The following is a 15,921-nucleotide window of genomic DNA, read 5'->3' as shown; positions in this document are numbered from 1 at the left end:
AAATGGATATATTTGTATGAAGACAAAAAAGCTATTAACATTTTAAGAGAGTCTACTAGTAGCAGTAATAATATCCTGGGCCACTAGTTTGGACGTGCTGCTGTTGACAAATTCCTGTTTCTAGTTCCTGATGGTAATAAAAGAATCTGGTGAAATTAAATACGCTGTCATCAAATTTCCCCAGTTTAGGGCTACGTAGTGTCCAAAGTGCTGCCAGACCCACCAGAATCACTGCAGAGCCACCAATGACCCCCAGAAGAATTCTGGCTCAGTCAGTTGAGTGTAATCCCCTGTTATGAATGCTGCTGTCCATAACTTCCACGAGTGATTTGCAGCATTTAAATGGCCCTTCAGACGCAGCCATGGCTGACATAGAATAGGGGAATAGAAGGCAGGAAGTAGCAGGGTATGTAAGGAGACCTGACCAGAAAGGGAAAGGGGAGTGACTGTAACTGAACTCTACATTCACTAATCAAGGAAGGTAGATTTCTGTAGTTTGCAAGACTGATTTTTTTCCCCCCACCCTTTTTGGTTCTTTCCTCTCAAAGACTCCCTGCATTTCCCTAATACTGATCTCCTGTATGTAACTTCTACTGCAGCATGGCAAAGTCCTTCCGTAAAAACTTCATCAATCCTCAGACGTACTCTGGAAGTGCTGCCAAGCTTCTCTGCATCTGGGACTTCAATATAACCAATGAGAAAGCTGTGAAACTGAAGCAAAGCAATCTCAGTACGCAAATAAAGGTACAGAATGAAATGGGTTGGAAAGAAATCCTCTCCCCGTGTGAGCAGATCTAACTCTCGGTTTGAATGTATGACTTGCTCAAGAAAGTGCCATCTGATACTTCAGAGATCCGACTTCTTCCTGCCCCACTAGTTGACTATGTGAAGCTTTTCTGTTATGAGCCATTTACTTACCTGCCATTGGCTTAGCAACATATTTCTAAAGGAATTTTTTTCTAACTACATCTTTTTTGTCCTGGCAATTGAATCTCTACAAGTGGCATGAATATTTTCCCAGCTCTATTTTTTTCCCCCCAGACCTGCAGCCAAATGGTGGCCTAGAAGGTAGCGGGAGCACACTGCTCTTTGCCTGGCATTATTTAGTGTACTGCTGATTTAACTGAGATTGTTTCCATATAACATGCTTCTGTCCCTTATTGTGGCATATCCTACATAGCTGTGCCCATGAACAAACAGTGCTTTGCCCCTAGCTCATGTTTTTTCCTTTATTTTTGGCCTTTTTTATCATTGTGGGTTTGGTTTTCTTGGTATTGGATCACTTATGCAGAAAGGCACTGTTGGGAGCTGTAGCCCTAACTATGAAGTATGGTGAAACTTGTACAAGAGACTGCCCCAAACATAGTGAGTACAATTGTGCTGCCTGCACCAAGGGCTTGTCTTCAATACTGGGGTAAGTCGACATAGGTTACGCTACTCCAGCTATGTGAATAATGTAGCTGGATTCGATGTAGCTTAGGTCGATTTACCCCAGTGCCTTCACTGCGCTGCATCAATGGGAGACGCTCTCCAGTCAACTTTCCTTACTCTTCTCGGAGAACTGGAGTACCAGGGTCAACTGCAGAGCACTCTGCTGTGGATTAAGCGGGTCTTCACTCGACCCACTAAATCGATCCCTGCTGTATCGATTGCAGCAGTATCTATCTTCCCATAGTGGAGACCAGCCCTAAGAGATCGCTTCTATTCTATCCCTTGAGTGGTCACTTAGGACAGGTGTGGAGAGAGCACTGGCCTGGAATTTAGGAGACCTGGTGTGACCAAGGTACCGGGGGCCACCCTGATGTTACTCAATTAGGGAAACTGCAAAGAATGTGGCAGACAATCCTCAAAGCTGGTGGATATCCCAATGCTTAGATTCACCAAGCCAACACAAAACAGCTTCCACAACACCTTACTGGTTGCACAGAAGCCAAAACACAGTTCTCTTCTTATAGCAACCCAGCCTTGGGCTTCCACCCAGACACTCAAGTCAGTTATGAAGATTACTGAAAATCTTATTCATCATATAAGAAAGTTCTACCAATCCTAAAGGATTGGACACATTACCTCTCAAGTTAATGACTATTTCAGATTTTACCCAAATACACACTGACAGCCTATTCTTATTAACTAAACTGAAATTTATTAAAAAATAGAAAAGAGAGAAAGTATTGGTTAAAAGATCAGTATACATACAGACATAAGTACAATTCTAAGTTCAGTTTTATCTTAGAGATGGTGAGCTTTGTAGTTGCAAAGAGTTCTTTCAGACTTAGTCCGTAGGTTATAGTCCAATGTTCATATTCAGGGTGATCCAGGTGGGACTGAAGATCTCAGTTTTATGACTTAAGCTTCCCCTGCATGAAGCATCAAGCAGATCTGAAATGAAAGGAGCAGGTCCCAAGAGTCTTTTATATACAGTTTTCTAGCAGCCTCTTGACCATACACTCCTGGGTGAGCAATAGGCTTTTGATGTAACCTTCTGCTTCCCAAACATCATGGGTAATTAACTACATGGATTAACATAAGATAATTTATCCATTAAGCAGTTTATCACAAACTTTAAAGAGACATATAGACAATGACATTATTTCACCCAAGATTCATCTAAACATTAATATTTCCTTTTGATCTCTGAATCAATAGCTATAGTAATAGACAGGAAATGTCTGTTTACATGGCTAACATCTCAGAAGATATAAGTAAACACATACAATTAGTATCACCTCTAATTCTCTAACAATACAGGTTTGCATTTCAAAGTTCTAGCCTATCTAACATGGATTGGCCCTAATTACCATTTACATACTTTTCTAACATGTCTCTAAAGGTTGAATCTGCATCAATTAGCCTGCAAGCTGCTTAACCCTTTCTGGCCATGTGTCACACCTGGGTTCTATTCCTGGTTTGGCCACTAGTCTGCTGGGAGATGTTGGACAAGTCACTGCCCCTCTCTATGCCTCAGTTTCCCCATCTGTAAAATGGGGTAATGATACCAACAACCTTTGTAAATCACTTTGAGATCTGTTGCTCAATAGCACTAGGTAAGAGCTAGATCTTATTGTTGTTGTTATACTATTGACTGAGGCCTATGCCTAATTAGCAAGTGTTTGATTGCAGGAATCCCTGTCTGAAGTGACCCATGAGGTACTGAACCTTTCTCTAAAGCAGAGAATTGCTCGTATCGCTGTTCATCTGGTGGTTTGGGTGGCTTCCTTGGGAATAGCAGCTGCTTGTTGTGCTGGTGTTTACTTCCTCTCAAGAAATAATCTACAGGTAAGGACCAGGTTTGGTAAACTGCTATCGTAGAAACACAGGCTTCAGCATTAGTATGCTGGCCTCTTAAGTGCCAATGACTGTTCATGATTAAGGCTTGAAAGACAATAGATTCATAGATACTAAGGTCAGAAGGGACCATTCTGATCATCTAGTCTGACCTCCTGCACAGCGCAGGCCACAGAATCTCACCCACCCACTCCTATGAAAAACCTCACCCATGTCTGAGCTATTGAAGTCCTTAAATCATGGTTTAAAGACTTCAAGGAGCAGAGAAGCCTCCCTCAAGTCAACCATGCCCCAGGCTACAGAGGAAGGTGAAAAACCTCCAGGGCCTCTCCAATCTGCCCTGGAGGAAAATTCCTTCCCGACCCCAAATATGGCAATCAGCTAAACCCTGAGCATATGGGTAAGATTCACCAGCCAGATACTACAGAAAATTCTTTCCTGGGTAACTCAGATCCCATCCATCTAATATCCCATCTCAGGGGTTTAGTCCTATTTATCCTGAATATTTAAAGATCAAATAAGGCAGCGTAGGTGTTGCTTCTGCCAATACTCTCATATAACCTTCAATAACTTAATAATTGTTTAAACAATCAAGGCCTAGAAGGCAGAAGGAAGAATTGCTTAGTTTGGATTCCAGTAGCCTTATTCTGCTAGGTACTACAAATAAAAACAATGAAAAGACGGATCATGCGATCTCCTGACCTATCTCTGGTGCACTCTAAGGCCCCAATACTGCACTCGGATCTGCGAGTGCCATCCCCTAGCCGGTTTGGGTTCAGAGGTCCATCCTAGCAGGTTGGGGCATATGAAAGCCTGACCGCATAGGTTAAATGCAGAGCCGTGACTGTCCAAGAGAATGCAGGCAGCGCTGCGTGAAAACTCTTCCACAAAGACCACGCTGAGAGGAGTCTCTCTTGCACTTTATTTTTCTTTCCCTTTAAGTTCCTGGAAGGTAACAAAAGTGAGCTGGAAAACGAGGCTGCCATGCTAGCACTGCCCATTGTTGTGTCTCTCGTCAACCTCCTCATCCCCTTCTGCTTCGCCTTGTTTGGACTCCTAGAGAAATTCCAGTATCCCAGACATCAGCTTTACGCCACTGTTATCAGGTATCCAGTGCCATCCTCTCCTAGTTAGCCGCACGAGCTGCCTGAAGCTGGCTGCACTTTTTCTGTCAACGGTAAGGCCCATGACAAAAGAGTACTGAAAGCAGCAGCCTGCTATGCATCAGGGCAGTCACTTCAGTCAAAGGACTTGTGACTCCACCTCTAATGCTGCCTGTTATGTACTTGGCGCTCGCTACAGTGCCACAGCCTCAGTGGAGGCAAATGTATTGTTTTCCTCTCTTCAAGGCATATCTTGATACACTGGGCTTTGTTCATCCTGTGGTGCAGACCCCAGTGCAGGAAAGATGGAAAATGGAAGGAGGGTTGGTTACAGCAATACAAGGTACCAACATCCCTGCTCCACTGAGAGTGTCTTCTAAAGCTGGCCAAGTGGAGCTGCACCATACTTCAAAGCTGACATCCCTAGTGTAGGACAGTGTGCAAATACTGCTGCCTTTCTCCCACATGAAATGTCACACATCTCACTTGCAACATGTTTCACAGAATCAAATGCATTAGAAAGGAATGATGTGCAACTGAGGTCACATCCCTCCATGTTTGTTTAACAGGAAACAATATAGTTACTTCTTCTTTGTAGAAATATTTTTCTGAAAATATCAATAATTGGAATCCTCTGCTACTACTGGCTTAGCGACGTGGCTACATCAGAGAAAGAGGTAAAGTTTTAATCCCTCGTGTGTACAAAATTTTGCCATAAAACACGTGATCAGGAATTAGCCTTAAAACACTTTCAAAATATTTTATTTAAACATCAGGAAATATGTGATCAATGGAGGAAAAGGTATGGGAAAGGTGACAGACTGTTGGGATGAAATTTATAGCACAGGTGCAGAGGGCTATATGTGGTCTCTTAAGAAAAGGAAGGAATTGTGGCCTTGACATTCTTCAGTTGGATCCAGGAATCTTTGGAGAAACAATTGTTGTGGGGAAAAAAGTCATAGAATGACATTATTCATCCAGCATAGGTCAGAACTAGCTGTAGCTCACTCTATAGACAGAGACAATGTTGTACCAGATCTGAGCACATTTTTGAGCTATATCCTCACTGTGGTTGTTTTGGGAGGCTGTCTGAGGGGGAGGGAAACTAGAGTGAACAAGGGTCTGAGCCAGAGCCTCCTGAAGTTTTTCCGTTTGTCTTTCAATGAGCTTTGGATCAGGATCTGGAAGTTCATACACTAGACAGAAAGATTTGAATAAAATACACCCTTTATTTTTCTCTCTTAAAGTGCTGGGAAAGCCTAGTTGGCCAAGATATCTACCGTCTCATTGTGATTGACTTCATATTTTGCTTGTTTGGCTCTTTCTTTGGAGAATTTGTACGAAGGTGAGTGCAATTTCTAGATTACATCCTTACTGATTTGATGTCAACATTTAAATTAATGCTCAATTTGTACCCATTATCTGAAAGAGAAGTGTTTTTACATTTACATTTTAGCTGCTTCATCCTATATAGCATAACTCTTGGCTCAAATGAAAAATGTTCTTTGGCTTCTGTCATCCATGCAGCATATTCATGAACATCAGTATTTTGCCAAACACAGATATGTGCTTATTCTTCCATTTGCTGCCTAACTGATAAACAGTGCACACTTTTGCATAATACACCATTAATATAGATCCACATATAGTTAGTGATCGTTACTTATATGCAGGAATTTCCTTTAAAGATTGTTGCAGTTCTATAGTTAATGATTTTGTGTCATTTTCAGAATCATTGGAACTAAATGTTGCAAAAAACTTGGAGTGCCAGAATTTGATATTGCACGAAATGTTTTAGACTTGATCTACACACAGACTTTGGCCTGGTAAGTGATGAGTTTTCATTCATACTTGTTGTAAGATATTAGTATTTATTCCTAGAGAGGCACTATGAAAAACAGCCTGATGATGATGTTTGCGATGGATAAGGATATGGCAGGAAATTGCCCTGGGAGATCTCATTGAATTAAGTTTAAGTAGCTTAGGGTGCATTGTATTAAATGAATGATTGATCTATTATTGTGGGCCAGGATTGTATGTAACCTGGTCTTTTGAAGCTACACCCTTTTTCCTGATTATTCTTCTCATGATCAAAGCCCAAGCTGTATAAAGGAAGGACTGATCTATTCCTAGGTCGGCTAGTTCTGAGCTAAGGCTTCTATGAACTTGTAACCGCAGGAAAACCCTCTGTGTGGTTTGAAGGACTGACTCTTACCAGAGCCATTGTTGGAGTTGGAAATGATCTCTGGGGAGGGGGGTGATTAAAGCTTATTAGCAGATGTGTAGACTCCTTTATTGTTTTTAATATGTTTTCTCTGTAATGCTTTCACCTTAAAAAGAAGTATGTTTTGCTTATAAAGAGCTGTGTGGTTATCTGTGTGGTAATCTGTAATCTATAATTTTTTAAAAGGTTAATTTATCTAGTAGCAAATTTTGCTTATTGTTACATTTAACAATATTAATATTAGAATAACTTTATCCAAATATAGTCTGATATATTCTACTTTCATACCATGCAGTAAAAACCAAAGACTGAGTTCTCATACATTTTTGGACTCTTTCTCCCCTACGTTTTTTTTTTCTTGTAGGATTGGTATCTTCTTCGCACCTTTAATGCCAGCCATGCAGATTATATCATTTTTTATAATATTTTATGTAAAAAAGGTAAGGAGCTTTATATTTTCTCTTCAACAACCATGAACCCTAACTAGTCCAACATCTCAGCAAGAGCAGATTCTTACCTGAATTTTCAGGAGCAAGGTGGAAGCTTCCGATTCTCGAAACATGGATTGTTACTGTCAGGAGCCTTGAATGATACTGTATCTATGTATTGCCTCTGCAGAAAAGGTTCTGTGGAGGGCTAAAAGAGAGGTTAAAGGCAAAATTTGTCAGGTGGAGAGAATGAAGTAGTGAAATGAAAGCTTGGGTGGGTGGGTGTGACACACACCAGCCAAAACCAGAAGCCCCCCCATTGTTGTATGCATGACCATACTATTTTCAATAATTGAACACTTAGACTGTGTCTACACTATGAATGCTACCGCTGCAGCTGTGATGCTGTAATGTATTCTACATGGAGAAAAGCGGGTTTTCTGTTGATTTGTAGGCAATCCACCACCTCCCCAAGCGGTAGTAGCAAGATCAGTGGAAGAACTGTTCCATCGACCTAGCCACATCTATACCAGTGGGCGAGGTTGGCTTAACTACAGCGCTCAGGGGTGTGAATTTTTTCACACCCTTGAGCAATGTAGCTAAATTGATGGCTATAGAAAAGTAGTGGAAGATAGATATATTAGCTCCAGGCTAAACAAATCCCTGGTATCAGGATAAGTGAAATGGCAGCTGCTCCAGGTCAATTAAGACACCTGGGGCCAATTAAGAACTTTCCAGAAGACAGGGAGAAGGCTAGGTTGATTGGGACACCTGAAGCCAATCAGGGGCTGGCTGAAACTAGTTAAAAGCCTCTCAGTTAGTCAGATGGGTGTGCATGTCAGGAGCTGTGGGAGGAAGTTGCGCTGTTGGAGAGGCTGAGTAGTACACACCATATCAGGCACAAGGAAGGAGGCCCTGAAGTAAGGGTGAAGTGGAGGTTGAGGAATTGAGGGCTGCTGTGGGGGAAATAGCCCAGGGAATTGTACACGTCATGTTTCTAAAAGGTCAGCAACCATAGCTGATACTATTAGGGTCCCTGGGCTGGAGCCTGGAGTAGAGGGTGGGCCCGGGCTCCCTGCCCCCCACCTTTGTCCCCTAATTAATCACTGAGACTGGGAGACAAGAGACTTTGCAAGGAAGGATAACTTCTCCTCACCTCCCTCGCTGGCTTATGATGAAAATGGGTCAGTAGACTATGACCCTTGTCCATAGAGAAAGAAGGGTTACACGGAGGATCACAGTGAGCCTCTGCAACTAGCAAAATCTGCCAGGAAACATGGGACCCACGGGGGCAAGGACAGAGCTTACAGTATAGACCGCCTGAGTTTACTGCCATAGCATATAGAAGAAGTTGACTTCTGCTGAGTCCTTCTCAAACTCAACAAATATTAAATGTTTTGGGTCTTGAAAGTAGAATTGTACCATTGATCAAAACTCCCTTGATCTTTGGGGTTCAGGTGAAATGCCCCTTAGGCTGGTTTTCAAAATCCTGACCAACAGAAACCAGTTTTGCCTCTCACTATTTGAAAAGCTGTACTTTATAACGATGTAGTATGTTTATTGCTGGAAGTGCTGTTTGGAAACTGTTGGTGAATGCTATTCCTATGAATTTGCTAGCAATTTCAATTGGATTGACTGAAACACAGTTATTTAAGTGGCATGTAACACAACTCCATCTGTGTGTGTGCATTTTTTTTTTAAAGGTCAGTCTAATGAGGAATTGTCAACCACCTCGCAAAGTCTGGAGAGCTTCTCAGATGACAACGCTCTTCATTTTTCTGCTGTTTTTCCCTTCCTTTTCTGGAGTCCTGGTTGTAATGGCGGTCACTATCTGGAGGTAGGAAAGCGCATCATCATTCAGTCTTCACTATCTCTAAACTGAATTACACCTTAATCAGAAACCAAACAGGGTAGAGATATTTTAATATAGAGTAAAGAAAAATCTGCATTGTCTTCCACTGAAAGCTTTCGAGTGTTGCTCATAAACTGTTTAGGACTCTGAAGAACACTCTTGCAAACTCACAGAATTTAAGTTAATCTCTTGAAAGCTGTGCTCAGCTTTTGAAAGAGAGTGGAATTGAGGCCTTGCGGCTTCCCCCAAAGGTCTGAGGGATAAGAAGGAAGCAGAGGAAGGCTGGTACTGGCCTGTGATGTGAGTAACCCAGGTTCATTTCTTTCCTCTGCCACAGAAGTCCTGTGTGATTTCAGGCAAGTCACATAGTGTCCCTTTGCCTCAGGTCCCCATCTGTAAGATGAGAGAGAGTGGAATTTCCCTACTTCACAGGGTAGTGTGAGGATAAATGCACTATAGACTGTGTGAGGCACTCTGATACGATGGTAATGGGAGCCATGTAGGTATGATAGATAGAAGCTGCTATTCCTGTTTGTGTATTTTCCCTACATTCACTTCTGCTCTCCCACCTGGAGGAACAAAAGGAGGCCCAAGAAACAATGCAAGATGTATGGAGGCAGAAAACTCTTATAAGAAAAATCAGATGAGCTGCAAACCACTGTTTGGCGGCTTGAGTTTGGTTTGGTTACTACATGAAGCATTTGCTGTGACAGTCTGGCTCTCCCTCCTCTCTTTCTCAGAAGTTTCTTTGACGAACCCATTTCCTCTTCTCTCTTGCAGTTCTCACCCCAATATAGCAGCCTTGCTTGCTAGCTACCAAAAAGTGGCTTAAGATCAAGGGCAGGCCCAGAAATCAGGGTTCAAGTGGGATGTTTCCTAGTAGATCTTCATAAACACTGGGAGGTTTCACTGAATTCAGACTTGCATGGCTTGGCTCCATTCCGATCTCTGCAAACCAAACCATCCACCTTATCACAAATAGAAACCTTTATTAACCTACCTCATGAATGCTAAGACCTTTTTATTTTTAGTCTGAAAATTATTGCTTTTGCTAGGGGCTGAGTCACATCCTGTTTTTACCAAAAATCTTATCTGAATATTCTTCTACAAAAATGGGGCGGAAAAACAAGGTAGTGGTGTGGTTTTTATTAAGATTGCATGATGCATCTATAAAAGCAATGGTTTCTTACATTCATAAGTTTATTGCAAAATCTATGGAGCCTCTACTATGGCAATTAACTTGTTATAACTAGCTAAAGATTTGCACCTGAAAGGCAGTGCTGCCCACTGATCTACTGTGAGCGGGTCTTGTGTCTCTGCTCAGATAGTCAACTGGGCCCATGCTATCGGCCAGGGAGTCACCAGTGTAAAAACTCAAACACAGACATGCAGCAAGCCCTCTATCAGTTAAGATTTGCTCAGGCATTTACACTTTAGTGAGTTGAACGGGATGCAGTCTCCCAAGAAGACCTAGTACTCAGTGGCAATGGGTGTAACTAATCCAAGGGTGAGGGTACAGAGGCCCAATGGAAATGAACTAGCACTTTTTAAAAAATATACTTTGTCTTGTTTTTCCAGGCGGACGCCTTCAAAACAGTGTGGTCCGTTCCAAGGCTTGACCTCCATAATTGATGCTGTTTCTGGGTGGATACATATATTGGACAGCTATTCCGGCTCGAAATGGGTGGTGTGGATTTATCATAACTTAATTGGAAGTGTGCATTTCTTCTTTATCCTCACCGTCATCGTCCTGTAAGTGTTCATAAATGAAACTAGGTGGTGTGGAGAAAGTGAGGGAAACTTCTTCATGAGGTGATCATTTTCTGTGATGAAAATGCAAAGGAAATTTTAAAGCTTCATTGGTGGAAACAATAAATCTATTGGAATTTAGTGAGAATTTGTGGTATGTGAATAGAGAAGCAAAGACAATTTCTTCCTTTTTATATGAGGTGCTCAGAGCTCTTTACAAAGCAGCCTCATGCTAGCCTTATGAGAGACCATTCTTCAAGTACACCCACTTTATTGGTATCCAGATTTACAAGGCCTCTTCCCACTAGTGCACTTAAACTTACAAAATAAGCAAATCATCTTGGGTACAACTGATAGAATGGTTTGTTCTTCCTGTTTGAAAGGTAAGCAAATCGATAAGTAAAGGGGGCAGATTTTTACAAAGGCCCAAATGACAGGCCGGGTCTACACTAGGAACTTTTGCCAGTATAGTAACGTTGATTAGAGGGTGATTTATTTTTGGTGACATTTTTATACCAGCGAAAGCCCTAGTGTAGATGCAATTATGGGTGGCAGGGGAAGGGGGTCCTTTTGCTAGCATAGCTTCTTTTATTTAGAGGAACTAGTATAAGTTATGCCAGTATAGAGGGTTTGTTTGGGTTGCTGGCACTGGTAAACTTTTTCTAGGCTGTGGGCCAACACTGCAAAGCCCTTTAGTGCCAAAGATGCAGCTTATATTAACAAAAGGAGTTAATTTGCTGATATAAGCTGCATCTTCACTGGGTTTTGCTGGCAGAGCTTTGTCAGTGAGGGGTGTGATTTCCTCCCCCCCCCCCATTCCACCACCTCCACACGCTTCCAACCAAAGTAGCTACGCCAGCAAAACTTTGTAGTGTAGACCTGGCCTCTGTCTACGCTACAGACTTCTGCTGGCATTGCTATGTCAGTCATGGGTGTGATTTGTGACTAGCATAGCCTATGCCAGAAAAAGCCCCTATTATTGTAGGTGCAGTTTTACCAGTAACACTGTGCTTTTTACCTGACAAGCTTGGTTAACTGCTGTACCAGAACAAAGCACGGGTAGGCTGGTATAGCTGCATCTGCACTAGGAGCCCTTTGCTGTTTTATACTGGCATTCCCATATATCAGCAAAGCACTTCTAGTGTAGACGTGGCCCTAGTAGAGACCTGGCTTTGGCATGTAATTCCCATTGGCACCTAACTGCCATTTGTGCCTTTGAAAAGCTCTCCCAAAGCAGTTATGGGTTTTGCCCAAGACTCCATAAGTCAGCAGGAAAATTGGGAATAGTAGATGGGAGTCATTGCTCCCAGTCTTATAGTCCAATCACATTCCCTTCTAAGAGTCAAATCCTGATCCCATAAAAAATCAATAACAAAACTCCAAGACATTCCAGTGGAACCAGGATTTGCCTCTATGTGATAGTTACTAAGGTTCATGAATTGGCAGGGGAAGGAGAGCGACAGTACCAAGAACTGGTACAAGGTTGGTTGAAAACAATGGATTCCTGTCTAGAACTAAAATGTACCTTGTGGTGTTGACCTGCCTGCCTTGTATTTGTGTAAGAGCCAATAGAGCTTTGGGTCTTTCCCAATAGAACTTCTGACCCATTTAGTATTTGTCTGCCATTACTCATAAGTGGGACAAGGTGGATGAGGTAATATCTTTTATAATACTGCATATTACTTACAAATAATCACTGTGTAAAATGAACAAGAGCTCTTCTTATATGGCAGTTATTTGGAAGAGAAGCATCACCCAAATATAAATACTTACGTGTTGAACTTTCTTTTCTTTTCTTTTCAGAATGATCACATATCTTTACTGGCAAATCATAGAAGGAAGAAAGATAATGGTCAGACTCCTGCACGAGCAAATTATTAACGTAAGTTTGTTTTTCAGGTTTCTATTATTTAAATAAAAAAACAGGCAACAAACATGTTAGCTGGTTTCCTCATGTCTGTTGCATACGACACGTGCATGCAGATAGGTTTCTGTTTTAGCACAAATGTGAAGAGGAAAAAATCCCCCTACACACACTTGACTAATCAACTCTGTATGCAGTTTATTTTAAGGTTATGCAGGGCATTACATAATTTGTCAGAGGCGTTACTTAAAGCAAGGAGATGGTTTGCTTTCCGCAGAGGTGTGGTGTCAGATGGCTAGGTGTCAGGCTATGGTACTTTTAGGAACTAGTAGTCTGATTCAGCTCTGCAAACTGTGTCTTTGTTAGATTTGGTTTCTAAATAGACAGAAATTGCATTGGTGGGTATAGTCTTCTCAGTGCAAATGCCATTCCCATTAATGCTAACGCCTAATAGGACAGTAAAGCCTGGGTGTTGTAAAAAAACATCACAGAGCAGTTGCTTTATTTTCTTTGTGAAAATAAAAGTACAATTAGTTTTACTTTCGTAAATATTATTTTTATGCTTTTTGCTTGGTATGTGTGAGGAGGGGTCTGAAGTTCATCATCCCAAAGGCTTTTGTGACAATAAAGACAGACTTAGAGTAGCACCTTGAGTTGTGTGAAAGTTTTGGGTCATGCGCCCCCATCCCTGAGACTTTGGGCTAAGCAGGATTTGGTTAGTCTGGAGAGCTGGCTGGCTTGCTAGGGAGAGGACAGAAGCTGCCAGAGCTGACTCACTTTCTGAAGCTGGGATGTGGGGCCTATTTTCTGCATGTAAAGTCTGTGTAGAAGTGATCTTGGGTGAAATTCAGCAGTTGGCGAAGGTCCTGTGTATGCTCCTTGGGCGCGAGAATAAGAATTATCATATGCCAGGGAGGGGGCTCCATGCTGGCTCCGAATGCACTGATATGTGGGCACCACTGGATCTGTTCTAGTGGCCCAGACCACCCCAATGGAGGCAGAAAGATACAGCCTGTTGGCTAGAGTAGTGACTGCAGAGGGGCTGTACTGCAGGCTTCCTGTCTGTCTGCCTGCAGCTGGAGGAGATGATTTCATCTCTCCTTCCCCCCCCCTCCCCTGCAGGGTAGATACATAATCTGTTTAATCAGATTCCTGCAGGATTTGAGACAGTAACTAAATGCATAACAACTCCCTCTTCTGCATTCTCTCAGCTGGCTTTGGGAAAGCTAGTGTTTCAGGCTGCTTCTCTCCCTGCCTCCTCAGTAAATCTTTGGGGATACAGCCCACCTAGGGATAACAACTTTGACTAACCGAGTTAGAATAACTTGGGTCTGATCTACCCTGGGAAATTATTCTGCTATACATATGCCAGTCATTTTCTATTATAGCTGTGCCAGTATAACTCTTGTGTGGACATGATATTCTGGAATAAATGTGATTTTATTCCACAATTATTCCACTTCGATTGTAATTGCTATCCTGGTCAATTTCCCTGTGTAGACAAGCCCTGCGATTGCATTAGGAATAATATGCACACTCAAGTTAATAACATTCATTTTTTTCTTTATTGTAGGAAGGAAAGGATAAAGTGTTTTTGCTTAATAAACTACGTGCACTGCAGACATCAAAACTAGGCCCACCAAAAGGAGAACAACAAGAGGTCAGTTCAAAGGCATGGGTGTTTCCATGTTGTTCACATTCTTTAGATAAATAATCACAAGGCCAGAAGGGAACCCTATCTATGAACTGCTGATTTTATAAATCAATCACCATTTTGGGGTACATCCACTCTAGTTGTTAACACCTTTGCAAAGGTTAGTCTGGACAATGCCAATGCACTTGTAACTTACCCAGGGGATCAGTTTAAGCTAAAAATCTCAAGTAAAGATAATCTCCCTGTTGGTGTTTACAAAGCCATAGGTAAAACCTGCCTAACCTAGATGTGGTGTCACAGCCACAAAAGGGCTCATCCATTCTCAGGCCTCCTATAGATTAGGGGAAAAGGTGCTTTCCCCATCACCCTCAACTGAGCTAGGTCACAGGAGCTTATTACTCCACAGAAAACCCCATTCAACATGAATGTGGACAGTTTTTTTTAATACCCTTTGGCTTGAATTTAATAGGTCATGGTTAGCCTGAACTGGGGTTTTCAATCTTTAAATGAGCTCAACAGAGTTAATTTGACTTGAAAAAGGGACCCTTTTTTCCTAGCCTAGACAAGGCCAAGGTAAGAGTCCATCCCTGGAGCAAATTCGGCCTGGGAGAGTTGTTCTGATGTTGATATGCTATCCTGTGTTCCACTGGTTCTATATTGTCACTCAGTATCCTGCTGGGATAGATGGATGGAGCTCTGAAATAAGACAGGAATATTCCTGTCTAATTTCCTTTTACCATTGTGCTGGTCAATCACATGCTGTATCTTCAAAACTCTCTTCTGGGCTCTTTAATGCTAAGACCACTTGTTTCTCAGAAACAGCCATTCTGCTTTTCTTTACAGATTCCCCTCTCTTCCTATGTCACCCCCCACAAAGCCACCAGAAAGACAGGGAAGCAAGCTAAAAAAATAGTAAAAGGGGAAACAAAGGAAAAGAGACCAAAGACACAAAGAAGAAAATAAACTCTTTTTATCTCAGGAAGCTCAGTGCATCCAAATTCTCAAGCAGCATAGACAGAGCAGGCCACTTGCTACAGCTTCTAGTGCAGCTGCCCAAGCTCTGATGTCTTTCCTTTGCAATGCACAATTCTCTTCTATTCCACCTTATTTGTATCAAAAGCAATGAAAGATTCTTGTGGTAACCTCTGAATTGTCAGTGTAACTCTAGAGGGCCAAATATGCTAGTCCAGAAAACAGGAGACAGACCACCAGCATAGCATAGTGGTAAGAGCAAGGAACTGGGAACTGAGATCTGAATTCTATTCCTGACTTGCTGGGTGGCTTTGGGCAAGTAATTTACATCCGTGCCTCAGTTTCCCAATCTGTAAATTGGGGGTTATGAGATTCACCTGTTGAGATTATTTAACAAAAGGTTCTGTACAGTGCATGCCAAAAGCACTATTGTTATTTCACAATATCTCCATGAGTTGGAGACAGAAGCCAAATAAAACTTTGTAGCACCAATTCTTGAATAAAAGATACTGACCTGCCTAAGCAGGCCTGTTCGCGTTATCTCCAAGCCAGCTGGAGATGCCTGTCCCTGAGCTAATGAATGCAAAGCCCTTTGGAGGACAGGATTAAAGTTCAAAATGATCTTAATAAATTGCACAATGGGTTTCAAGTCAACAGATTAAATTCAGTGAAGACAAGTGCAAAGTATTACACCTAGGAAGAAAAAAATCAATTTGCCCAAGTACAAAATGGGGAAGCAGTACTGCTGAAAAGGATCTGGGGGTTGTAGTGGATCACAACCTGAATATGA

At 42.0% G+C, this 15,921-nt stretch overlaps 1 protein-coding gene and 1 long non-coding RNA gene across 15 annotated transcripts in view; one reads left to right on the top strand and one right to left on the bottom strand.

The window, feature by feature from the left end:
• Positions 1-15,921, top strand: part of TMC5 (transmembrane channel like 5) — a 72,401-nt gene that overhangs the window by 33,562 nt on the left and 22,918 nt on the right. For all 14 annotated transcript variants that reach the window (XR_006274828.1, XR_006274827.1, XM_043494052.1 and 11 more), the window contains 11 exons: positions 600-744; positions 3,121-3,276; positions 4,228-4,391; positions 4,987-5,065; positions 5,636-5,733; positions 6,119-6,214; positions 6,977-7,052; positions 8,744-8,877; positions 10,471-10,644; positions 12,445-12,523; positions 14,079-14,165. Coding sequence is in view for 12 of the 14 variants with exons in the window: in XM_043494052.1 (XP_043349987.1) it covers positions 600-744; positions 3,121-3,276; positions 4,228-4,391; positions 4,987-5,065; positions 5,636-5,733; positions 6,119-6,214; positions 6,977-7,052; positions 8,744-8,877; positions 10,471-10,644; positions 12,445-12,523; positions 14,079-14,165 (1,288 nt within the window). In the remaining 2 variants the exon portion in view is untranslated. The remainder of the gene's footprint in view (positions 1-599; positions 745-3,120; positions 3,277-4,227; positions 4,392-4,986; positions 5,066-5,635; positions 5,734-6,118; positions 6,215-6,976; positions 7,053-8,743; positions 8,878-10,470; positions 10,645-12,444; positions 12,524-14,078; positions 14,166-15,921) is intronic.
• LOC122456142 lies at positions 2,990-15,917 on the bottom strand. The gene is made up of 3 exons (XR_006274829.1): positions 12,329-15,917; positions 10,255-10,715; positions 2,990-3,003 (listed from the first exon to the last, which is right to left on the bottom strand). It is a non-coding gene; the product is annotated as an uncharacterized LOC122456142 (long non-coding RNA).

Source organism: Dermochelys coriacea, chromosome 10, assembly GCF_009764565.3.
Source record: "Dermochelys coriacea isolate rDerCor1 chromosome 10, rDerCor1.pri.v4, whole genome shotgun sequence".
Classification (NCBI taxonomy): domain Eukaryota; kingdom Metazoa; phylum Chordata; order Testudines; family Dermochelyidae; genus Dermochelys; species Dermochelys coriacea.
Note: the sequence above shows the minus strand (reverse complement) of the source record. Positions and strands in the feature narration are given on the sequence as shown.